This window comes from Carcharodon carcharias, chromosome 31 (genome assembly GCF_017639515.1).
Source record: "Carcharodon carcharias isolate sCarCar2 chromosome 31, sCarCar2.pri, whole genome shotgun sequence".
Lineage (NCBI taxonomy): Eukaryota > Metazoa > Chordata > Chondrichthyes > Lamniformes > Lamnidae > Carcharodon > Carcharodon carcharias.
In genome coordinates, this window is record NC_054497.1 from 16,033,220 (window position 1) to 16,060,419 (window position 27,200).

Sequence of the window (27,200 nt, forward strand, 5' to 3'; positions counted from 1 at the left end):
CTCCCTCAAGTCAATGACACCCTGCTAGGATATGATTTTTGCCATATCTCATCCAAACAGATTGGGCACACATGAGCTGTGAAAGTGGAAGTCAGCATTGGGGTAATGGGATGGGATAGGGGAAGTAAGGAGGAAGCACCATAACTGAGCCCAATCCTGTTCTCACCTGACATCTACACACATGCACTTTCCAGCGGAGGGTGCTGGATAGTGATGAAGGGCAGCAATGCTAGTCAATTTTCCCTCCTTGACCCAGCAACATTTCAATCAGTTGTAGCACCCTTTCCAGCACCCTGACTTAAACTAGCTAATTTGGCACAGAGCAATAGTTTTTTTTTAAATTAACATGGCTCAGCTGCACACTGTATAAGTTTTCCAAGCCACTGGATAAGTATTTTTTCCATTTTTGCAGCAACTTCTCCAAGGGCCTGCAGGTGTCACCAGGATTCCAGAAAGACATCAACTCTGGACTTGAGGTAGTCTCCTGGCATCAGGTCAAATGTGGGCAAAATAAAAAACTCCTGATGGTTACTACCTACTGCCCTCCTTTAGCTGATGAATCAATACTGCTCCAACACCAAGACTGGCTTAGTAGCACCACTGCTGAGACCAAGCTGAGACAAAGCAACTATACTGGGCCTGTGGCAGGTGATGAGAGAATCAACATGAGAGAACAACCTATATTCCCACCAACATCTGTTGCAGAAAACACATCTGCACATGACAGTGTTGGTAGGAGTGACCAACTTGTGGAGCTGAAGTCACGTCTTCACACTGAGATCACCCTCCATCATGTTGTCTGACATTACTGACGTGCTAAATGAGGCAGATTCAGAACAGATGCAGCAGTTCAAAACTGGGATCCATGAGCTGCTGTGGGCCATCAGTAGAAGGAGAACTGTATTGCACCAAAATCTGTAACCTAATGGTCTGGCATATCCCTCACTCTAGCCTTACCATCAAGCCAGGGGACTAACCCTGGCTCAATGATGAGCAAAGTGCATGCTAGGCATGCCTAAAAATGAGGTGCCAACTTGAAGCTTTACACAGGAATACATGCATGCTATATACAGAGCTCAGCGATCCCACAAACGACAGATCAGATCGAAACTTCAGTCCTATTGGATTTCATCCAATTGTGAATTGTGGTGGGCAATTAAACAACTAATGGGAGGAGGAGGCCGCACGAATATCCTCAACCTCAATGATAACAGAGCCCAGCACTTGATTGTAAAAAATAAGAGTGAAGCATTTAACCTTCAGCCAGACATGCCAAAGAGCTAAGTGACCTTGGCCTTCTCTTGATATTCTCAGAATGACAGATGCCAGTCTTCAGCTAATTTGATTTATTCTAAGTGATATCAAGAAATGGAAAAACGCAAAGCCTAAGAGCCCCAACAACATTCTGGCTGAATACATAAGCTCCAGAACTAGCTGCACCCCTAGCCAAGCTGTTTCAATACAGCTATAACACTGGTAGCTATCCAAAAATGTGGAAAATTGCCCAGGTATGTTGTGTCCATTTAAAATGGAAAAATCTAATCTGGCCAATTACTGCTCCATTAGTCTACTCTCAATCATCAATCAGCAAAGTAACAGAAGGTGTAATCGACAGTGCTATCGAGTGGATCTTACTCATCATTACTCCGTTTGAGTTCTGCCGGGATTGCTTGGTTCCAGACCACATTACAGCCTTGGTCCAAACAAGGACAAAACAATTGAATTCCAGAGATAAGGTGTGAGACACTGCCCTTGACATCAAAGTAGCATTTGGACGGACTGTTATCAAGGAGTCCTAGTAAAATTGAACTCAATGGAAAACAAGGGGAAAACTCAAAAGACTCAGTCCATACTGAGCACTAAAGAAAATGCTTGTTGTTGGTAGAGGTCAATTATCTCAGCCTTGAACATCACTGCAGAAATTCCCCAGGGCAGTGTCCTAGGTCTAACCATCTTCAGCTGCTTCAATGATCTTCCTTCCATCATAAGGCCAGAAGTGGGGATGTTCGCTGATGATTACACATTATTGAGTTCCATTTGCAACTCTTCAAGTAATGAAATAGTCCATGTCTGCGTGCAGCATGGCCCGGACAACATTCAGGCTAAGTGGCAAGTAATATTTTCACCACACAAGAGCAGGAAATGCCCGTCTTCAACAGAAAGAAAATCTAACCATTTCCCCTTGACATTTACGGAAATCCGCATCAACATCCTGGAGTGTCACTACTGATCAAAAGCTTAATTTGGCAAGCCATATAAGTAGAGTGGCTACAAGAGCAGGCCACAGGCTGGGTATTTTGCACTGAGTGACCCACCTCCTGACTCCCCAAAACCTGCCCATTATCTACAAATCAGGAGTGTGATGGAATATTCTATACATGCCTGGATGAGTTCAGCTCCAACAATATTCGAGTGCTCAACATCATTCAGAACAAAGCAGCCACGTGAATGCATCCCATCCACCACCATTAACATTCACTCCCATCCACCACCAATGCACTGTGGCTGCAGTGACTAATCTTCAACAGGATGCACTGCAGCAACTCACTAAGGCTTCTTTAACAGCACCTTCCAAACTATGACTTGAACCATCTAAAAGCACAAGGACAACAGATGCTTGGGAACACCACCATCCACAAGCTTCCCTTCAAGACACATGCCTTGACTTGGAAATATATCACCACTCTTTTATTGTTGATGGGTCAAAATCCTGGAACTCCCTTCCAAATAGCACCATGAGTGTACTTACACCATATGAACTGCAGCAGTTCAAGGCAGCAGCTTACCACCACGGTCTCATGGGCAATCGGTAATGGGCAATAAATGCTGGCCTTGGAAGTGACGCCCACATCCCATGAACAACTAATAAAGAGGTAAATAGCAAACCATCAATTCTCCTACCCTTCCCACTTGAACCGTGAATAACACAGCAGTGGAATTATCGATTTTTCCCCCTCATCCCTAAATTGTGCCTGGAGAGAAAACACGAACTGTATGCAGGTACGGGGTTGCTATTAATGGCGAAAACAATTTAATGTGATAGTTTGAGATGACAATAGGGTTGCCAACCCCCAAGATTGTTCTGGAGTCTCCAATGCACAGGCAGAGCAGGCTTGATGGGCTGAATGGCATATTCCTGCTCCTATTTCTTATGATCTACGAGAAATTCAGGAGAAGAAGAATGATAGGGGCATTAGAAAGTTCTTTTTCCTTTTTCTTTGAGCATTTTTTATTAAATTAGTTTTGAAAATATTGGTGATAGGAAAAGAGGCCCTTTGATTGGGCTGTGTGCTTGGTGTTGGGATGAGAGCTCCAGGAATGCGCCCAAAGTTAGCAACCCTAGGCAACAGTATACCAGAGTACTGAGTTAGTGAGTTGCTCTAGTATTTTAATACCAATAAGATTAGGAACAACATTTGCTAGTTTAAGATCCCCAAACTAACAAGTCGAAACAGATATGCCAAACATTCAGATATATTGTGCATGATGAAAAGCATATTCCAGCAAAGTTCATATATGAACCTAAACCAGTAACTGGCGACATTATGCTGCTGAATTGCAGCTATTCAAAACTGGAAAGGCTCTGTCCAATTCACTTCTCATGGGGCTGTTCCAGCAATCAGACACAGGGCAACCTTCCTCTCATTTGGCTGTGTGAGGAAGACTAGGTCCTAGAGATGAAAACGCAGTGGTAAAAGCAGCTGTATTATCCAATTCCTTTGCATTAATTCATGTGGCATTTTACAATCTTTCATTAGGAAGTAATTTTTTGGACAGCAGTGCCAAGAGTAAATTCCTTTCCTGAAGTAACTCCACATCTCTAATGAGGATTTTTTTTTTTAAGCTTGAATCTCTTAAAAAAAAACTCATCCCTTACCCCAAACATCTGCCTGAGGTCAGGATCACGGAACCGGAAGGGAATGTTGGAGACATGAAGCCGTTTGGGGATGGGTTTGCTCTCATTGCTCTCAGTGTTCTGTGTTTGCTGCTGCCCGTCCGTTTGTGCTGCTTCATCTGTCTGCTGAAAGGTAAAAATGAGAGACTATGAAGTAAAATGAACATTTCACTGAAACATTTCTGTGTACCTGCAATAGCGGGCATGCATTTTAATTATCCATTGTATTCATCATGCTTCATATGGCTCCACAAAACAGCAGCATACAATTATGGTCACACAATTAAAATTCTAGCTTTTCAAATCAGCAATATTATCTTCAAGTATCTTCAAATTATCCAGAGGGGATTTGAAGATATAAACTTGTATCTGATTTATGATGGCAGTTATGCCTGTAAATAAATAAAGTTTCTTTGAAAGAGGTACTTAAATGATTCTCCATCTGCACGCTTCTTCCCTTTCTTGAGGATGCTGACTCTGGAAGCGGCCCTTTTATCTCAGCAGCTGAATCAACTGATTAACACAACCAGAAAAACAAACCTAGGACTACTGTGTTCTGCGTGGGGAGGGGGTTCCACACATTGGACTGGGTTTTAGAGCTCCCGGCTGGGCATGTTTTCGGCAGAGGGCACAAAGTATATCGAGTGGCTAGCCCACCCGCCATATTTGAATGAATAATTAAAGGTCACTTAGGCTTGTTAGCAAGTCAATTGGCAATGATAATACACTGCCCACATCACAATACAGTTGGTATGGGAGGTGGGCGGGAGTGGACAAGCTGTTTTTTTGTTGCCTAGATGAAAAACTGCAGGAATGAAGGGGGGGGCACCTTGTTGGGGGAGTAGGGGGTGCCCTGTACGCACCAGGGGCACCACCTCCTTTCTCCCTGCCTCCCCCAAGGTGTCACACCACCATTCTTCCTTGCCACCTGCCCTCCAAAATCCAGTCCCCACCCTTCCCTTCTACCCCGTCCCTGTGCACTTGGATCTCTCCTCTATTTAAAAGTCCAGGCCTTACCTTTCTTTGGCCACTGAGCTCTGGCACTGCCGGGACTGCGAGAGTTGCCGACCAGCTCGAGAGCAGGACTTCTACCCCTGAGTAGTGGTAGTCCCACTCTCAGCTAGTTTAGCCAACGTGTTATGACTGCTGTGGGGCAGGCTTCTTTCTGGCATGTCAGCTGTTGGCTGACTTACCTTCTGGTGGGTGGGTGGTGGGGGTGGTGAGTAGTCCGCCCTCCCCACCCATAAAACGCAGCCCCATCTGTGTATGCTGGCTATACCTTTCTGTATGGAGGTCTTGAATTTTCTCTTTGAAATGAACTCAAACTTTCTTTCCTGCATAATTATAAACAACCAGCATACTCACTAATATAAAATAAAAACAGAAAATGCTGGAAAAACTCAGATCTGACAGATTTGTCCATATGGCTCTTCTTCAGAGCTCTGAAGCTTCAGCTCTGAAGAAGTCAAATGGACTTGAAACTTTAACTCTGTTTCTCTCTCCACAGATGCTGCCAGACCTGCTGAGTTTTTTCAGCATTTTCTGTTTTATTTCAAATTTCCAACATCCTCAGTATTTTGCTTTTATCTCACTAGTTGTCACACCTGTAACTAGCCTCATCTTCAAAAGAATTGGATGTCTGTGTGTTAGGGGGCTCTAAAACAAATGCCCACTGTCCCACAATATCTTGTCCAATTGGCCACTTTTCACGTGAATCTTAAACACTGCCTGTGTGTTGGAAAGCAGTACAGCCACACAATCCAAAAGTCTTAAATCAACAAACATTTTACAGTAAGGGCCAGTGGATAGCCAATTGCCTCCACCACTTTTGGGGATGGCAAGACCAATTGTAGCTCCCAGCTGACATCAGTAGAGACCAGGATAAGACGCAAGACCTGATCTGTATGTCTAAATAACATTAATTAAAGCACAAAGGCATTGGTTGAGCTGTACATTTCATTACTATATCAATGTAAACTGCCATTCATTGCCCACTGCATAATCAGACAGGGAAAGACGGTCATAAAACACAATGCACACTCACATAAAACAAATACATTCTTACATTAAGTGAAAACAAGCTGGGTCAACACGAGCATGCACATAAATGCAACTAAGAAAAAAATTAATGTTTTTGAGAAAAGTTTAGTATTTTGATAACTATGCTTAGCTATTTTTTCTGCAGTACAATTACTGGAGCCAACTCCAAAAGTGGAATATCTGGTGGTTACCAATGCTCTCTCTAAAGATTTGATACCCAAATGTTTTCAATTCTCGTTTCATATAGAACTGTGGTATGAAGTATAATAGAAATAAAGACATGGTAAACATTGCAGGACTTGTGAAACAACAGGAAATGGTGATTGAAAAGAGGATGCCAAAAAGCTGCTTTTCTATTCCATTAGAAGTTTTCCTCCAAATTCTGAGCAGCAAAGAGTTCATTTTCATTCTTAATCAACTGAATTTATCAGCAAACAGCTGAACTGTGAATGGTTTGCTCCAGCGTACCCACAGGTGTGAAAGATTAACACATTTGCCTGTGCTCAGCTGCTTTCTGGTCACATTTACAAGTGCCAACAAGCTCACAAGAAAGGCAATGTTAATTCACAGTCATGCCACGAAGTAGTCCTCCTAAACGCAAACTATTGAAAAGAATTTGAATAAGAACAAAGAAGGAATTTACTTCAATTAGCATCACTTCTCTTCAGAGCGTGATACTTGTGGACTCGTTAGTTATAGGATTTGTAGAAATACAAACCCATTTTCTTTCTTTCTGGGGTTTCTGAATGCGTGAGCACTAAAAGATTGCAGCCCCTACCCCCGAATGCAAAACATGTGATCAACATGAGTCTGCAGCCACACTGCTGGACTCTTCCAGTAATATTTTAATGAGGCTCTTCTATCCTGCCAGCCAAGAAAATCACCTGACAATGATCAGGATCTAAATAGAGAACAAATAGCTGAGCAGTAAAAAGGTTTCAGCATTTTGAGAACATGACGGACTGCATTCTATCAAATATTGCCAAATTTTCAGGCATGATAATTCACTGGTTAAAATACACTTCAGCAAGGAGCTAAACCAGCTTTCCACTACTCAAACATGAATAAATATTAAATTGGTATAAAATATTTACCTGAACTACAAAGGATAATGCACAAGTCCATGCTCAGAATTGTTAAACAAAAAGTCAGAAAGGGTTCTGATAAGGCATGTTTTAGATTTATGGCACTGTATAACATTCTACAAACTTCCTAATTTTGCCAGGATTTTGTTACTTTATTTCATAACCGAATGCTGCTGCATAAGAATATTTAAATGAAGGGGTTTTATAATGCTGTCTTTTGAAAATGTCTACGTGGCCCCACACTTGCAGCAGTCTGCAGAGTTTAGGGCGCAGGGAAGGGAGAGATTGTGCAACTGAACTGGCTGGACTGGTTTGGTGGCTGTGTGTGGCGTCAGGTATCGACAGTGGGGGCCTTTCAGGCCTCTTGGTGCACTGTTAGACAAACATCCTTTCAAACGGGAAGAGCAGCTGTTCCTGCGTCAATGTCAGCCTGTTTGCTGAAAGCTTTGCAACTTGCCTGATATCCAAATTGGTGAGCTACAAATAAAACTGCAATAATTAAAAAATTACCTGCAACACTCTGAATAATCATTTTGATAGCAAGGTTTTATCTACATTTAAATATATTTGCAGATCGTTGCAAGTATGTGGCCAAGAAAATTTCAAACATGAGTTTTAAGCACTCACTCCGTGAGCAGTCAATTCACCTATTGCCACCATCTAATGCTTGCACAAGGTAAATTTCTTGCACAATTTAAAAGCAAAATACTGCAAATGCTGGAAATCTGAAATAAAAACAGAAAACGCTGGAAAAAAAATCAGGTCTGGCAGCATCTATGGTGAGAGAAACAGAGTTAATGTTTCAAGTCCACACGACTCTTCTTCAGAGCTCTGAAGTCATATGGACTCGAAATGTTAACTCTGTTTCTCTCTCCACAGATGCTGCCTGACCTGAGAGCTTCCAACTTTTACTGTTTTTATTTCAAACAGTTAAGTTCCTGAGATAGGAGTAGTTGCTGTAAAAATTAGATGTGAATGGGATCAGTTAATTTCTAATTTGTATAAATGTACAACAAAGGTTGAAGGTAAATGGAAATTCAGACAATCAGACATCAGTTATCTTGCTGATGAAACTTTCCTTTCACAAAACATTCATGTAGCACCCTTAACGTCAGGAAGGTGCTCAACAAGAATGATACCAATAAAAATATTTTTGACACCGAGTCACTGAAGGTGATATTATGTCAGGTAACCAAAAGCTTGGTCTAAAAGGAGTATCTTGAAGGCGGAGAAGGATTGAGAGAGGTTTAGAGAGGGAAATTCAGAGCTTAGGACCTTGGCAACTGAATGCTCGACTGCCAATGGAGTGATTAAATCACAGGGCTGGACTGTTGGGTGAGCTGGGGAGTTCACTTCATATAGGATTTTAAAAAAAGCCACTGGATTGTGATGAGGGTACACACAAATCTAACACTCATGGAAACAAGAGGAAGACATTCAGCCCCTCGAGCATGCTCTACCATGGCTGATCTGTATAATAATTCCAACTACTAGCCTCCAACCTTTAACATTCTGTGAAACAAAAATCTATCAAACTCAATTTTAAAAAAATTTTCAACTGCCCTTGCCGCAACAGCATTTTTGAGGACAGCGTGCCAGACTTTCACTTCCCTCCATGTGAATATGTGCTTCCTGTCACCACATAGAATAGACAACACCAAAACAGGCCTTTCAGCTATACAGTTTCATGTTGGCAGTTGTGCTCCACTTGAGCCTTTTCCCATCTTTCCTCACCTAACTCTATTAGTATTACTCTCTATTCTCTTCTCCCTTAAAACATTCATCTAACCTCCCCTTTAATATATCTGTACTATTTGCCTCAACTACCTCATGTAAATAAATTCTCCATTCCCACCAACGTTCCCTGTAAAATTTAGTTGCTGTGTGCGGCTGCTTTTTTTAATGCGCAGTTCCTTTATATTATTTTGCGCGGCTGCATGCACACATTATTTATCCCAGGTCAAGGCCTGCACGGTACATTGTGACCACCCACCCATGCAGCTCAGTGGGAACACTGTCCACCATTCTCTATATAAAGAGGTCTCTTCTGTCTTTCCTATTTGATTTCTTGGTGACTATTTTACATTGATGACCTCTAGTTCTGCTCTTTCTCACAACTTTCTGATAACCTGTTGTGATTTTAAAGACTTCTATTAGGTGATCCCTCAGCCTTCTTTTTTCAAAAGGAGACCCCCAAGTTGTTCATCCTTCCTGATAGGTATAGTCACATATTTCATAAGTCATTTTATACATTTGTTCCAGTGTCTCAATAAGAGAACTGTACACAGCTCTCCAACTCTGCTCTAAGGTTCGATACAAGTTTAAGGCAACTTCTCCACTTTTGATCCTTCTAGATATAAACTCTAGCGCTTTCCTTTATTAACCTACATCACTGCTTTTAGTGATTTGTGTATTTATATTTCCAGATCTCTTTGCTCCTCTACATCATTTAATTCTTATTTTCCAATGAATGACCTCCTTATTTTCCTTACCAAAATGTAATACCTCATGATTATCTATATTGAAATAGATTTGCAATTATATGCCCAATCGTCAAGTTTATTATGTCTTTTGTAAATTGTTGCTGTCCTCTTCAGTATTGATTATATCCTCCAATTCAGTGTCAACTACAAATTTAGAAATTGTGTTTTTGGTTACAAAGTTTAAATCATTAATGCAAATTGTGGACAACAGAGATCCCAGCACTGATCCATGCACAGCCCCACTTTCTACCACTATGAATAATTACCCTTTATGCCTACTCGCTGCTTTTGTTTTGAAGCCTGAACAACCTAGGTCAGCGTGGTGCAAAATGAGTAAATAGCTATTTGCAAATGAGTTGACTTATGTTTAAATTTAAAGCATGAACAGGTGAGATACACGAAAATTAGAAAGGAGCATTCAGGTGTGGTCAACTTTCGTCTAATTATGACAGTTTATCTAGCATGTACAAACTACTACTAATGCTGAGGGTCATAAAATGTTTCCAATGTATTACAGTGTTTTTCTGTGTTTTTAAGGCTATATTCCCTCAGGCTGCAAAAGCCCACAAGGAGACACCGCTGTGGTGTCAACGGCTTGTCACCAGTGTCTTTGGCATTAATAAATCCCTTATACAGCAGAGGTTTTACTGGCTCAGATAGGAACTAATGCCATCTTAAAAACAATATGAATTCTATTGTCAGCACTCACAATGTGGATAACCTTGGTTTTTGCTGCAGGCTAATTAACCTATACAAATAGAAAATGCAATTTCACCTTGGTCAGCTTTCCCAAATTGAAAAAGTTGTGAATGCAAATCTGCACTAACTGTGCCTTTCTTTAAAGTTTCATTCATAAGCAACTGGACACATGCAAATCTTGGATTGTGGTCACTAAATCCACCGTGCAGTATAGATCAGCAATAGCTAGAGCTAGTCAATTACAAAATTACTTCTATAAATGGAATATAAAAATAGCATGACAGCCTAGATGTAAAACCATGCGCTCTTCTGTATATCTGATTCTTGCTGTGGTTGCATTAGTAAGCTTGTGCTGATATCATTAAAGTAAATATTATATAAAGTTAAACTTCTTTTGCGTTGTATCACTGTGTAGGATGAAGACTAAAGCCTGGTTTTTGACTTACTGTGGCGGTTCCAGATACAGGCTGCACATTGGCAATTGTGCCACTCTGTTCCCCAAGAGTCTGACTGGATGCGTAGATATTCAGAGTATGGTCTGGGACTGGCGTCTGGCCTGTGTAGTCCTGAGTGTGTGGAACAGTGTATTCTGTTGGAATTCCATTCTGAGGAGGAGGAGGAGGAGGGGGAGGGAATGGAACTGTAGCGTACGGCTGTACCATAGCGTCTGGGGTTGCTGCTGGCTCCTGGCTACCCTAAGAAAGATGAATGAAAAATGACATTTGAGGAACGTTTCTCATGACATTCTTGGACAGGGTTTAAATGTGCAGCATTCAATGACCTGACTAGCATGTTCACATTTAGACACCAATAACAATCCTGCAAGAATTGTTCTCTCCAGACGACTGCAGCAAAATGCCTGCTCATTTATAAGACCAGATATTTTAGAAATTACCAGGGATTTTAGAACTGACTTGTTTCCAGCATAAGCTAAAGAGAAAAAAAAAACGCAAATGCCGAAAATCTGAGATACAAGAAAATACTGAAATACACAGGTGAGTAGGTGTCTGCAAAGAGAATTGAGAGAATTTGCAGGACAAAGGACCTCAACCTGAAACCTTAACCTGCCTCTTTCCACATGCTCACACACCTGTGCATTCCCAACATTTTCTATTTTAATTCCTTTGCAGAAGGTATTCCCGAAAAGTTAGATTAGAAGTACTTTACAGTACCCTTAAGTTAAATTTTTACCATACCAAAGGCCAGGTAAAAAGAATCAAACAATTTTCAAATCCCTGGTTTTGAAATACGAAGAGATAATACAAAGAATTACCAGCATATTAGAACAATCATTTCACTCTGTAGCAGAGTCTCAGATTGGAAATCTTTCATTGTGCTTAATTGGTATGTACGGTTCTATAACACAATGTAAAGTGTTCAGAGGACACCAGTATCATTGCTCACTAATGTCTTCCAAATGGCAACATCATGCAGAATTGTGTACAATTTACAGTACTCTGGTATGAAAGAAATGGGTGGTGGTTTAGGCGATCAATGATTTTCAAACATTTGTTGGATCCCCTGCAAACATCGAACCATTCTCATGTAGTAGTAGCAGTAATTGCAGTTGCAAACCTGTATTCTAAAATCTGGCACAGGATCACAGATCTCACTTATGAAAATTGCAAAAATATTGGATCATATTCACATAATGAGAAAGGAGAAGATTTATGGATACAAGATTTGGAGCATACTAATCCACACGGAGCAGGTAGTGGGAAGGTGAGGAATGGGGATGCGGTTGGCAAAACAGCGGGAGCACTTGTTTAAAGAGAAAAGATTTGTGAAGTTCAACCTCAAGGTGCTGACTCCAAGCTTGAAATTCACAGGCTGCAAAGGCTTTTAAATATTTCCTTCCCTTAATCATAAGTCTGGCTTGCGTCTCTGGTGGTGTGACCAAAAAGAGAAGGTCAAAGTGAATACTGAAATAAAACTAGGCCTTAATCTTTGAACATGTTGGTTATGTACAGTGCATGAGGGTTGGCACCTTAAGGAGTTGAAAGGTCTGAGGGGCAGGGTAAGAAGTAAAATTTTAATAAAGCTACTATATTCTGACAAAACAAAGTTACTAATTTTTCACAATCTGACCTCAGGTCCGAAGTCTTTTCTGACCCTCATTAAATTATGGATCATAAGTTATTTTGTTGCCTAGCAACAGCTGAATCCTATGCTTTCAGGAGAAAAAAATAAAAAAAAACTGGTTTGTCATGTGATTAGGGTGGGAATATAGTTCTACTAGCAACGAGATGTTTTTACAAATGTAATTGCCAGGGAAAATTGATAATTCATGTCCTCTCCACCCCACCCCTGCTTCAATGACAGCGGAGGCTGGGATTAAAAATCAGATCCTATTAGAACTAATACAGTGCGCCATCACATCACATTAAATATTGTCCAACCAGAACAACATAATAGTGCCATCTCCAACTCGCAATGGTTTCCTGGGTAACTCACTCAATATGAAAAAGCCAACTGAACATTCTCTGAAGGAGAAAGCTTACCTACATCAAGAATGCAGTAGGTAAACAGTATTCACCCATAACGGAGGATGAAATTGCTTTACACTTAAAAAAGGCATGGGCTAATCAGCATGGTTGTATAAGTGACAGATTGGAATGTCTAATTTAATAAATCACAGAGAAAAAACAGAAAATGGTTTGTATATACATATATATCTATCTAAAGACAATACTTGAAAAATGACTCATTAAAAATTGTGGCAGATATTGAAAGAAATGCAATTGCAAGAGTGGAGAGCTAGCCTGGGGACAGAACACAGCTTTTCAAAACAGATAGTTTTAAAATTGTCAGCATTATTGCGTCTCAGATCTGTGCCAGCAGTTCTTAAATTGAAATGTAATGTTTGTTACACTGTTATATTATTCTAATATGATTTAGGAACAATATGTTAATACATATGTATATCTAATATCCAGGATGCCACATCACTCACTACTGCACTACAATCGGTGAATCAAACTAACAACATAACAGTCCTCAGCACATGGTATGATCTGAGAAATAAATGATGGAACTTATTGCATCCAATGCGAGTGTAAAAGTGTGATTATTCTGAACTTATGGGAAGCACAAGATGACATTTCTCATACCAGATCAGAACATATAACAAATTGTGGGGAAGAAAGCTAGAGGGCTGACAGGTTAGCAGAAAGGGCAGATAGGCAGCAAATGCAGTTTAATGCAGAGAAATGTGAAGTTGTGCATTTTGGGACAAAGAACAGTGAAATTAAGTATACTCAATGTAACATTCTTAATGAGGAATCAAGAGTTCTAGGAATGAAAATTCACAGATCTTTTAAAGTGCGAAGGCAGGTAGAAAAGACTGTTAAAAGGGAAATGGAACTTTGGGATATTTAGATATAGGGGCACGGGGAATCAAAAAGAAGGAAACCAGAAAGACCAAGAGATGGTATATAGGCAGGCAAATTAAAGGGAAATGAAAAAGGAATCAATAAGCAGCAGTTAAAAGGATGGTTGAAGAAAAGTTAGGGTTGATTAAAGATGAAAAAGGAAATATAATGAAAATATTAAACATTTCTGATTTCAGAGAATTGTAAGGCAGAAGAAAAGGAAGCAGAGAAATGAGGTAAGATAATTTCAAGCAAGGAAGTTGTACTGTAACATTGGTAGATAAAGATAAAAAGAATCCTAAGATGTGGAAAATCAAAGATAATAGCAGAGACTTGGACCGCAATTTATCATACATCCTTGTCTATGGAAGTTGCGCCTGAAGTGACCAATATGAAGTTTCTGATTGAAAAGGAAGAAGGGGGTAAACTAGGTGGCTGCAGACTAATCAATCTAGTATCGGTAATGGGTAAGCTTCTACAAGCCATAATACAGGATAAAGATGACTAAGTTAAGGTTACCCAACCTATTGTTTTAGTGGTGTTTCGCTGTACTTTTCCCATTGCTTAAATATCTTTCCTATAAACTAGTACCTAGAGTGCTTTAGCCATGGCCTAAATAATATCTTGTATAAATTCAACACCACGTTCTTACTTTTGTAATCAATGCCTCTATATCTTACGGCCAGGGATGTCCTCTTTTCATGAGGTCTTTCCAGTCACCAATACTAGTGAGTTCACATAATTTTACATTAGCCTTGCAGCTGGTTGGGCTTCCGGTGAACCAGGGACATTAGAACAAGTTTCATACAATATAAAATAAATTAAAATCTATGTTTTTACACTATCATTTTGTCTTTCGATGGCAAGGCAAGAGCAGTTTAGCTTCTTTTTGTGAGTTAACTGTATTAATTTTCTCTAGTGGTTGCCACTTAAGAGAGATTCACAGTCCAATCATTAAAAAAAGAATAGGACAATAAGCAGCCGGAAGCAGACAATGTGACCAGTCTCTGATACTCCATTCAACTCGGGCATCATAATAACCACAACCACCCATAAACAAGGAATCAATTCTCTCTTTCTCTTTCTATCTGTCTGTCTTGGGGAGGGAGGTGGGAGTGATGAAGTCTTTACACAAAAGGACAACATGCCTTAATCACAGTCATCATTCCTTTACAAAGATGGAATAGGCTTGTAATGTAACAATGGAGAAAATTACTAAGGGTTTGCCCTCACAATCAGATTCTATAAAATTATATACCACTGAATCAAATATCCAACAAATAATTATCACTAAGTCCATCATAAAAGTGAAACTGAATTTTGAGATGCCATCCACTGAAACCAACATGCCATGCCCAATAGTGAAAAAATGTTAAAACATAGAATTGCAGAATGCCATCTTTTATCTACTGCATTCATGTTTTGGAATTACCAGTGCTCATCTGTGATCTTTCGTTACTTTTTTTAAAAATCAGAGTTAAGGTAACATATAATCAGTACTGCTTGCTTCATTAGCCATTTTGCACGTTTGAACATCAGCTTGACTCAACTATTGGTACTTTTTATTCTGAGTCAGATGGTTGCATGTTGAAGCCCACTCCGTGACTTGAACATATAATCTGGGCTGCTATTTTAATGAGGAATGAAGGAGCAGCCCAAATGTTAGAACAGCTGCTTTTCAGATGGTACTTTTTGAATTGGAACACTGATCTCTCCAATGTCCCATCTGCCAACATTTTAGAATCAGAATGGTTACAGCACAGGAGGCCATTCAGCCCATTATATTTCCCACTCTATGCAAGAGCAACTCAGCTAGTCGCACTCCCCTGCCTTATTTCCCCTGAAACCCTGGAAATCTTTTCTCTTCAGAAAATCACAGTATTCAATTCCCTTTTGAAAGCCACGATTGAATATGCCTCCATCACACTCTCAGGCAGTGCATTCCAGATCCTAACCACTCGCTGTGTAAAAATGTTTTTCCTCATGTCATCTCAGATTCAAGGCGACTGGTAAAAGAACCAGTGTCCTCTGGTTCTTAGTCCTTCCATCAATGGAAACAATTTCTCTCTATCTACTCTGTCCAGACCCATGATTTTGAACACTTCTATCAAATCGCCTCTCAACTTCCTCTTCCCTAAAGAGAACAGTCCCCAGCTTCTCTAATTCATCCACGTAACTAAAGTCCCTCATCCCTGGAACCATTCTCGTAACCTTTTCTGCATCCTCACTAAAGCCTTTACATCCTTCCTAAAGTGTGGTGCCCAGAAATAGACGCATTACCTTAGTTGAGGATGAACCAATGGTTTATAAAGGTTCACCCTACTTTCTTGCTTTTGCTTTCATTCAATACCAAAACTGATTAAATGTTTAATCATATTATTTACTGTTTGGCAGGAACTTGCTATGTGAAAAATACTGCTGTCTTGACTGCACTTTAACAATAATTCATTGGCAATGAAATATTTCGTGATGTCCTGAATTATAGATAAAAGATTATATAAATGCAGGTCATTTTCCCCCCTCAAGCTCAGTATAGCGACATATATAATAGACTCGTTCTACTCTGCCTCTGAACCAAAATGCTACTTCAGTGAGTCAGCACTTCAGCTGGGGAACTACAGTACGCACCTGCAATTTCCTCACCTTCTTCCCTAAATGTAAAAACACTTTAGACTTATACAAATGCTGCTGACTGTCAACAAGAGTTTCCCATCGTTAATGGTAATCCTAAAAATAAACAGGTCGACTGCCATAAACCACAAACCCATGTTTGCTGTGTGCCTTGTGTTTTGGAATACCCAGTTCCCCTCCGGACTGTTAAATGTGTTGAGCCAGTTCAGTGAGTCAGCACGCTTGCATCTCAACTCAAACCAGCACCGTGACACAAAGCACACTGATGCACAGAACTAGTTCAATGTCAAATCTCAAACTAAGCACTTCATTTTTAAAAATTCCCAGAGTTGATTCAAATCATCATTTGCCTACACTCCTCTTTCAGTTGTTGGAAGCAGACTTAGAAAATTACAGTCTATTCATCAACTGCAATATAAATGTAGGAGAGTGCTGTATGAAGGTCATTTTGGCATTGCTTCTTTCACAAGGGCTTTGAAATAGCCTTAACAGACAACTGCCAACAATAATAGCAACAATCGTGTTTAATGCTGTTTTTCAGACTGAACATCTGAAGTGTGGATCTTATAAGTGACAGCCACTTGAAAATTGAAGATAATATAGAAACCTCATTTGCGTTATACAATTCTCTTCTAACAGAGTCACTAGATGTTCATCAGGAGTGGGACTCTGGCATTCTGCAAAGTCCAGGACCTTGAAACCAATTGTGGTGCCTTCTGTGCCCAACCAACTTCAATTTACTGACTCAGTATAGACCAAGAGCCAAATCTTACATAGATTTCCAAATAGCTCAATGTCACACAAGGCAGGACAATTTCCCTTTCAGTCATGGAGGGGGGTGGAGACAGCAAATTTTATTTACAAAGTACTGAAATTCAGAGTTTGATTTTCACCATAATGGGGATGACATATCAAATACTTATTCCGTATTTTGTGTTGTTTATTCTTATCACAGTACTTCTTTTGAGGCAGTTGTGGGGTGAAAAAGAGAAACAAGAAATGGCTTTGTGACATACCCTGTATTTTGCTGGGTCCCTTACTGCCCATTAAACCTTCATCTTAGCTTATATCAGCCATGCTTTATGGTGTTGATTCTTCTTACTTAGAATTGTATTCCATTACCATGATGCACTTAATCTGTTTGTCAAAGCTAAACAAACAAAAGTTAGACATCTTAGTGGTAATTGATACTGGGTACTGGGTTTCTATTTGATTGAGGCTCGAACCCTTTCTCAAGAAATTTACTTCAAGATATCGCTAATAATTAAAGAACACAAAAGGAAACAATAAAATGTTTAATACAGATAGAGTTAACTGCATAAGGAGCTCCAGAAGCAATGGTAAAGAAATTCACAGAATTTGCCAAAGGCAGTCACTAATGAAAAACACATTTCAGCATGCGTCATGCAGAACTTTCCACTGCTGCAGCCGGTTCACTTCCAAGATGTCTGGCGCCCTCATTACCAACATGCAAAATCCTCTCTGCACAAAACCTAATTTTACAACTATCAGAAATCTTTGCACTATTTTGTTAGCGGGTGTTTCTATTTCATTAATGTTAGTGTCTGCTGTAATATGTCCCACCTTCCCCTCCTAACTAGGATTTCAGATTTCCTTATCCTTATCATTTTACAGCACATTACTGCCTTGTGGGCGGTGGCACTGCTTTTGCAACCAAGCTATTACAGTAATCCCAAGCATCATAATGTATTAAAAAAAGGTAAACGTTTCCAGGAAAAAAAGTGCATTAAACTGGCCAAAACAAACAATTTTCCAGGGATTCACAATTCCCAATTAATCCATTTTAATATGAACACTAGGAATCCAGAACAAAAGAATGGAGCTAGGAAGAAAAGTAGAGGGGGGGGACAGTCATCTGAAATATTTAGTCTCATATTCAGAACACTGCTACATTCAGGCAAGGCCCACATCCTGCTTCCAACACTGTTTCTAGTTTTGAAAGTTTCAGATTATGGCTAGCTAGTAAACACTTATAAAAGAAAACAAAAACAGAATTACCTGGAAAAACTCAGCAGGTCTGGCAGCATCGGCGGAGAAGAAAAGAGTTGACGTTTCGAGTCCTCATGACCCTTCGACAGAAGGGTCATGAGGACTCGAAACGTCAACTCTTTTCTTCTCCGCCGATGCTGCCAGACCTGCTGAGTTTTTCCAGGTAATTCTGTTTTTGTTTTGGATTTCCAGCATCCGCAGTTTTTTTGTTTTTTTCTCTGCACTTATAAAAGAAAGACTTGCATAGCTTGCCCTCTCACTATCCTCAGGCCTGAGATTACCAAAAGAGCTGCTGCAAGCCCTCTGCCAAGGTTGCACTGGGATATAATGAGCTGTGGCAGCAGTCAAGGGATTTCATGTTTTCAGTCTTCTTCTACCTGGAAGAAAGCACCTGACTCCTTAAAAAAAATGGAAAATACAAAAAAAAACTTGCGTCCTTCCAGCAAGGCTGTGTCACTAATGTCCCATTTAACTAGGGGTATAGACAGCTGCACTGTAACATTTTGCTTAAGTAGCTCCTCTTTACATATAAACCTACATATAGTGTTGGCTAGTATGCAGTTTGATGGTGAAGTTCATTATAGCTAAGTTGAACAATATCCTGGTTCAAACCTGGCTCACTCACTCCAGTGCAAGTTGCTGGATAGTGATCATGAGAGGGCAGGGAATTCTAAGGCCAATTGCAGCACCTCTGAGCTCATCAGAGACTAGAAATTGAACTTGGAACCTTCCAGGGCTGTATGGCTGTGATGCACCATATAATGCGTTTACCCATCGAGTCTCTGTGGTGACAAAGGAGAATATTAGTATCTAATAATCCTATCTTTCTTACTTTAGAACACGTGCTTCAATAGATCATGCAATTCAAATGCAGCTCAGTTCCTTCAAAGGAGGAACATTATGCTTTATGCCCACGCTGTCCTGACTGATACAGTTCATGTCTCACCTAATCTTCTCACCTAATCTGAATGTGTAATTCAGATGTGCAATTCTAGGTTAAAATTTGGTAGTTTTGAACAGAATCATCTCGCTTCCAATAACTAACTATTTTCAGCAAACAACGATCAATAATTTGTTCAAACCTGGAGTCAGGCTTAATCAGTTTGATCTAAGAATACATTTTGATGCACTTGACTCAAGGAGTCCTCAGCATTTCAAAGGGGCTGCGTTTTTCCCCATTCTCTGCTATCATAAACCTCAAACGTTTCCCCAAACAGAATAAAATCTTACTTTACAGAGGGGAAAAAAAGCGGCATATCTTTCCATCACATTTGGACCAACTTTCTCACAGGAAACTACCAGATGTTTAAAGCTCCCACTATGAAAAAGACAACTGAAATGTGTTTGCACTGCTTGTACCTACTTTATTCAGCACAGCTACTTCATCTTGTGACTCATTTATACTGCACAACCACATCAGAATGTGACTTGGAGCTTAGAGGCGGCAGCTATGGTCGATGAATCCACCCCATTCAGGCTGCCAGACAATTTAATCAAGAGCGAGAAGATTGCAATGGCTTCCGTCAGTCTTCATGCCTCACCAACAAGTCAAAATTCGAGTTCAATTAATTTGAGCGATTTCTGATATGAAAAGGTTTCTTTTTGAAAAAAAGTGCATGTTGCATTAAAAAAGAACTTTCAAATAAAATATGTACTGCTAGTAATTCAGATTTGAATAATCTTAATTTCACTCAATTTTTCCAAGTCTGGACTGTAGATAGATAGGACTGCATCTTTGCTCCCTGCTGCTCCCAAAAACTCAGCCAAGATTAGCAATTCATCTTAAAGGGGAAGGCAATTAAGTAAATATTAGCCATGGTTGCAATTTGAACCAAGTCCCTCAGCAGCACAGTGTAGAAATGCTTGCACCACTTGTTCACCTTCATTCAAAAAGTTTTAAAAGATACTGATAAACCATACCCGAGAACAGTGTAGGATAGCGCATCCAAATACGGGACTCAGGAGTTGATTTTCTCGGGTAACGGTAGGATAAAATCTGCAAATACAAGCTTTGCTACAATTTTAAACACATTGTATTTTGTCCAGGATGACTTTTTTCTGGGATGGGCAATAATTGCTGTCCTATGCAGCAACGCCCACATCCCATGAATGAATAATAAGAAAAACTAAACAAATAGGAATAAATAGTTTATTGGGAATGCAACTGAAGGAGCTGATTCCAACTGCATGCGAAGAGGAAAACAGCTATGGACCTTTCCACTCTTCCAATCTGGATTGATCCTCAGCACCATTTCTGTTCATCTAACTCATGCCAACATCCCAGATAGAGCTGAAGATATTCTCCGCCGATGCTGCCAGACCTGCTGAGTTTTTCCAGATAATTCTGTTTTTGTTTTTGTTTTGGATTTCCAGCATCCGCAGTTTTTTTGTTTTTATGAAGATATTGTATTCAGACATGCATTAGTCTGGGATGAATTTGTTCCACTGAGAATGTTAACACTGCTGCTACACACATCTGAATTCTTTTCCAAAACGAATGCACAATAATTGTCCAAAGCTGAAACACCACTTTCTAATGCGTATACAGTCACTTTCATCAATTCTTTTAACATGCAATCACCCTACTTTCTTCATCTGAAACCCAGGACTCTTTGCTGCTACATATGTTATTGGGACAGGAGGATGGAATCATCTGGAATGTAAGTTTAAATCATAATTTGCAGAAAAGCAGCATGATTTAAATAGAACAGAAATGTTTCCTCTCCACTAATGCCACACTAACCATCCCCTCCACCAGCACCCTTTTACTAGCCAGCTTGTGACCCAGGAGAGAAACTGACAGCTGTAGCTTGAAAGTTCAAATGACAGTCAGCCCATGCACTCTAATTTGAAGCCTATGAGGTGACATAGACTGCAAGATGGCAGTAATTTCTTTGATAATACAATTGGGTGGGAACTTGCAACTATGCTAGAATCTCATGAATTTCAAAAGGACAATAACTTTTTAAATTAGCAATCGAGAAATTTTAATTTGAGTTATATTTTGTTTCCTTTCCTGCTCTCTTTTGCCATGTTAAATTGAAATGGAGAAGGCTGACTGGCAAAAGAAAGGTTAAATGTCTGTTGGAAATGGTGTGCAAACAGCAACATGCTATGAGAGGGCTGTGTTCAAACAAGTCAACATTGGCCACTCCGCCCCTCTGCAGATCTGACCAAAGTTGAAAATCCTGAAATATAAACAGCTCATTTCTATAAAGAGACGTCATTCAAGTACTGCCCAGCCTAGTTTAGCCTCAAAAGGAAAATAAGTCATAATCTCTTCTCACCCCTTGAGTGATGCTGCCAATAAACTGCATATGGCTCATTTTCATTTGAACAGAAATGTTCCTACATTTCTCCAACATACTAAATTCAAACGCTGCTATAAAATTTGATTAGGAACCAGTTTCTCACGTTCAGGGAGCTCTTCACAAAAAGGAATTGGCATGTCTTTCTATTCATTTAAAAGTGTAAATCAAGTCAAGGCATGTTATCACTGTCACTTTTTAATATTTGTTTCTGGCATATGGGTGATACTGACACAGTAGTGTCATATATCAGTGTTACCAACCACTCCCAGTTGCCCCAAAGACATTAGGAGCCAACCATCTAACACAGGACTAGAATTACAGGCAGGCCAAATTGGTAAGGATGGCAAGTTAGCTTCCCTGAAGACATTAGTGAAGTACAGCTCAATTCAATTCAATTTCATAATGCAGTGTTTTTATCTTTTAACTTCTGGGTTATTAGTGACATAACCACTAGGCTACTGTACCTTGTTGAGAGCAATGATAATTCTTCCTTCCCAAGCAAAATTGTTTTTAAACCATTTCTTAATGAAGACCAATTTCCTCTGTACAATCAAATTAATTCCCTGATATTAATGTGTTTTCCAAGGATCAATGATCATCACCTCTGTACTGGAGACTATTTTGACATCACTGTTGGAATCTGTCCTCAGCTGTTCTGAATATCATCTCTATTCAAAATGGCAAGTGGAGCATAGTGCCTTACTTGGATATCTAAATTATTAAAGCCCCAGTTACCCCGCTTGAACTACATCGTCTGCAGATGAATTAGAATGATAGAATCACAGGAGGAGGCCACGCAGCCCATCATGTCAGTGCTGGCTCTTTGAAAGAGCTATCCAACTCCCCTGAACTTTTCCTCTTCGCCCTGCAATTATTTTCCCTTCAAGTATTTATTCATTTCTGCTTTGACCAAAACTATTGATTAACCCACTGGTTGGAACGATCCATAGTGACAAACTGCTTGAAACAGCCACATTCAAAGTCACCACTTACACACTGAGTTTCCTTTCAACAGTTAAATTTCCCTGGAAATGAAAATAATTCACCACCATCTCCAAAAGGTTCCGTTGGCCGGCTTGCAGACCAGATCCAGATCTCTAATCTTTCACTCAGAAATATTTTACTTACAGAAAAATATTGGTTAGTTAGTTCTGGCTAAATACAAATTTGTAAAAAAAAATTAGCACTGTAGTAACCTGAAATACCTCAATAGTTAGTAATTTACAGTATTGTAACTAAAGACACATACCAGCCGGAACAAGAGTAGGAGTGAGCTAATTGGACAGCTCTTTCAAAGAACCAGCATGGCATGATGGGCTGAATGGCTTCCTCTGCACTGTATCATTTGAATCACTAGATTAGGAGTTCTATGTTCATTTATGAATTTTTTATGGCTTGTAAATAAATACATCAGAATCCAACCTGGATAACTATGAGGAACACATTATTTCAATGATTCCTATTAAGTGTACTGTCATCTTGTTCTCACTTTGAGTTAGAAGGTTGTATTCAAGTTCCATCCATAATTTAAACCAGCCCCAAACTAAGGGAGTGCTAAATTGTCAAAGCTGCTGCCCTTCAGCTAGGATGTTAAAACATGGCCCCATACAGCTCTTCTAGTTGCTCAGGTAAATGCTGAAGATCCCTTAGAGAAACTTTCAACCACCAAAAGACAGATTAACTGCATATTTACCTCACTACTGTTTGTGAGACATTGCTGTATATTAAATAGTTTCACATTTTCCCACGTAATAGTTATCACAATTCAAAGAAAATTTATTGTATTTGAAGCACTTGTGAAAGTCTGAGATGCAATAAGACACCATATAATCGGGTTGTTCCTGCATTAAAATAGGAAATTTCAAACAACTATGCCAAAAATCCACTTCAGAGAGGTTATAACCATCAGGAGAGATTGACGAGATGGGGTGACCCGATAGAGGTCTCTAAAATTTTGAAAGGGGCTTGTTCAGGTAGACAGAGAAAATGTTTAGGCTTGTGGAGGGGGGTGAAATCCAAAACCAAGGGGGAGAAATATAATAGTCTCTGCTAAATCCAATAGGAAATTCCAGAGAAACTTCTTTACCCAGAGAGTGGAACATACACAAATGGCACAGACGCATTTAAAGGGAAGCTAGATAAGTACAAGAGGGAGAGAAATGGAGTTTATGCTAATAAAGGTTAGATAGAGGAGGATGGGAACTTTTGTGGAGCTTAAACTCTAGTGGAGACCAATTGGGCTGAAGGGCTTGTTCTATGCTGTAAATTATATGTAGTTACCTTTCTTAGTCCCAAGGAATCCCAGCACTTCTAAATTATTTCTATTATCTTTTGCCTCATCTCTGCAATATACATATTAGCAATTTCAATAAGTAAATGAAGTTGCTGCATCAGTGGCGCTGTATGGGTTTCTAATGGCTGTGTATAGGCAATGACTCTGTTTCAAATGAGGAGGATACCAATCAAAGGGGTAAATTACAAACTGTTATTGGCAACACCAGAACTCTAATGAAGATAAATGACTTGCAATATTTCCAAATGTAGCAAACTATTTAAAGCACCTTGCAAAGACATACACCCTGGGTTGAATAACTCATGACACTGCTGGGGATTCTGCAGACTGAACATTGCAGAGGTCTCATTGTCCTCTGTATACAACACATTGTGTGGTTAAAGGTTTACAGTTAAAAAAATGAAACCCACTAGCTTTGTTTTGAATAGACACAGAGACAAAAATCTACATGTGGCCCAGTTGAAATTTTAACTAACTCGAACCTGCAACCAATGGAGTATGTTTAAATAGGATTATGTAAGACTTTTAAAGATTCAAGAAGTCTAGGCGGCAGCAGGTTTCACAGCCTGTACTTTAGTAGATAAAGGCACTGCCTGGTGTAGCACAAATCCACATAAACTTGAAGATACCAGGTTCCATCCCATTTGTGCTGGATTAGATTGTGTTGCCTGAACACAGAATGGATATCAGTGGGCCTAATGTAAGAACAGAAAGGAATTGGGGTTGGTTTTGGGGGGTAGGGGGTGTGTTGCAGAGAGGAGTGAGCCAAAGCCCCTATTCCTGGCTGTTCGACTACCATGTTGGAAAGTTCTCTGTGTGGTTAGAAGATAAGGATAGAATCTTCTTAGCTTGCATGTTGGATAGCTTGGATTTGATCACCTACTGCATGAGTACTCTCAACTCCACTCTCGAGCCAATCCAGCAGGCAACCATGAGTTCTATTGAAGTTCCTGGAACAGCTTTGCCCCACTTTACTGGCTGTAGGACCAATGATCTGCAAGGGATAGTGCAAGTGGGGAGGGCGGGAAAACATGACCTATTGCTTGATGTGCATACATAGATTATGATTATATCATTTACTCTTTTTATAGTTATTGCACCTCTTGATCAGACTGCTAGGAGGTGTACCAGAGCAGCCTGGCTAACTTCTTTTTCTTCCTGTTCTCTAAGTAAGCAATAAAGCAGAGTAGGAACTCATTTGTGTGTGTAGAAAACTGTGGGTGCAAGGAAGCCTCCTGCAATTCAGGCAGCACGTTGGAGTACCAATTGAATGTGCCATCAGCCCTCCTGCATTACCTAATTTTAAAAGATAGTACCTTCATGTAAGCATTTCACTAATAATTAAGCAACCATGAATCACTTTGGGTAATGTGGTATCAGTGATTCAATTCAATACCCCTCTGAACTGTGGTAAGCAGATTATTAGTGTGACAAGTTTCCTAAATAGAAATGTGGTAAAAGGTTGTAGATTTATTCCCCCTCACAAAATTCAGTTAATATTTCCAGTATAGTAAACATGGAATAGAAATATTTTGATAAATTCAGGAAGTAGTTCAAATATTGAGCTACGTAACTTAGGTTTTACTCAACCGCACTGGAAGTAGTATAAGGGTTGAGACTCCCCAAAATCAGCTTTCTGGGATTGTATTTTGTCACCTCACTGACTGTTTCAAAACCCATCTGAGTACTGCCTAATCTTATATTTGCCACTCCCTGGTAAACTGGTATGCAACTCAACAAAGTTCAACCAAATTGCATTGTGCAAATATTCAGCAATCAGCATATACAGGAGTCAAGAAATAAGACATTATGTCTGGTTATCTATCATGGGTAAATGCACACATTGTAATGTTGTCTATCTGAAATCTTGACAAAAGCATAGACGGACCTTTTGACCAAGTATGATCCAAGGATACTTTCCCTTCTAAGACTTATCCCACAGCCACCTAAATTACCAGCAATTATTAATTTCCACTGCAGCATTTCCAAAGTCATCCTTTAAAATGGGAAGATTTTAATCAGCTAACATAACCAAAGCTGTTTTGGCTGTTAAATGTAGCAAAATCAGCAAAACATTTGTTTTGAATGTACTTATAGTGCTGCTCTAGTATCAATGAAATCAATGCTTCCTCTCTCCTGCTCTGAAAGGCTGAATCTTGCAGAGGTTTAATTTCCCATGTGCCTGCAGCCTTTAATATTGCTCTGAAGTGTCCATTCCAGATAACAGGTGTTACCAGGCTATTTAACTGTGGAGAGCCATGGTAGCCTAGCCCAATCCAAGTGTATATACACACACAAAAAAGATTTTTGGTCTTTCAGGGAATCAAGGGATATGGGGAGCAGGCAGGAAAGTGGAGCTAACTCAGATAATCAGCCATGATTGTACTGAATGGCGGAGAAAGCTCGAGGGGCCATATGGTCTACTCCTGCTTGTATTTCTTATGTTCTAATGTTCAATATCCAGCAAAGATTACTGAATAACATTTAGGAATAGAAGCTGTGGTGATTTTTTACCTTCCCTATCATTCTTAAACTGGTACCTGGAAATCCCATACTGCTTGGACAATATTGAGGGTATAATTACATGTGTTTGACTGCATTTTCTATACTGGTTTCATGGTTCATAATCTTTTAAAAGAAGTTCAGTGCTTTAGGTCTGAATTAAAAATCAGTGTGTGCCGGGTGAAATTTAAAACAGTAACTATATGCCTCAGTTTAAATAATCAGTTAAATCTTTCATGTGGGATATGATACTAATTGCAAATGACAAAATTAAATAACTCAACCAAAATTCTAGGATGGATGGGATTATAATGAGTTACATTAAATTCAAAAATACTCAATATAACTAGAATTTTAATATTTCAAATTAAAATCCCTTTTCTTTCAAACAATGTAAAAAGGGCAATTTTTTTTTAGGTAACAGAGGCACTGTGTGTCAAGATGGCTGTGTTTTGTAGCAAATGCTGCTTTCTTTCATTAAAGTTCTTCATCAGCAGGATCCTATCCTATTTTGGATAAAATGCCTCCTAAACCAAATTCTCCAGGTTGCAGAAAACATTGCTGTTGCTTCTTTGTGTGATTAATGAAATAACATAAAAGTGTGCGGCATTCTCTGCAGAAAATGCAAGGAAAACAACCAACACTTAAGGGTATTTTCCATAAATTATGAAACTGTATTAGATGAAATATCAGTATTCAAAAAAGGTCAATAGCTTTAGTTTGAATTTCCAAGCACAAATGGATCCTGTGTACATGTTTTTAAAACCCAGCTGATACCTTTTGTGTTTGCTAAAGATCAGAAGGGAAAGGGCCTACACCCACTTGCTCAAATATAAATCCACACTTACTGGATTGGGATATGAAGTCAGAAAAAAAAGCA

At 39.5% G+C, this 27,200-nt stretch overlaps 1 protein-coding gene across 8 annotated transcripts in view; it reads right to left on the reverse strand.

The window, feature by feature from the left end:
* Nucleotides 1-27,200, reverse strand: part of LOC121271737 (RNA binding protein fox-1 homolog 1-like) — a 312,146-nt gene that overhangs the window by 65,579 nt on the left and 219,367 nt on the right. For 7 of the 8 annotated variants that reach the window (XR_005941752.1, XM_041177944.1, XM_041177945.1 and 4 more), the window contains 2 exons: nucleotides 10,649-10,897; nucleotides 3,878-4,021 (listed from right to left, as the gene is read on the reverse strand). Coding sequence is in view for 7 of the 8 variants with exons in the window: in XM_041177944.1 (XP_041033878.1) it covers nucleotides 3,878-4,021; nucleotides 10,649-10,897 (393 nt within the window). In the remaining variant the exon portion in view is untranslated. The remainder of the gene's footprint in view (nucleotides 1-3,877; nucleotides 4,022-10,648; nucleotides 10,898-27,200) is intronic. The other variant, XM_041177947.1, reaches the window with a different exon arrangement.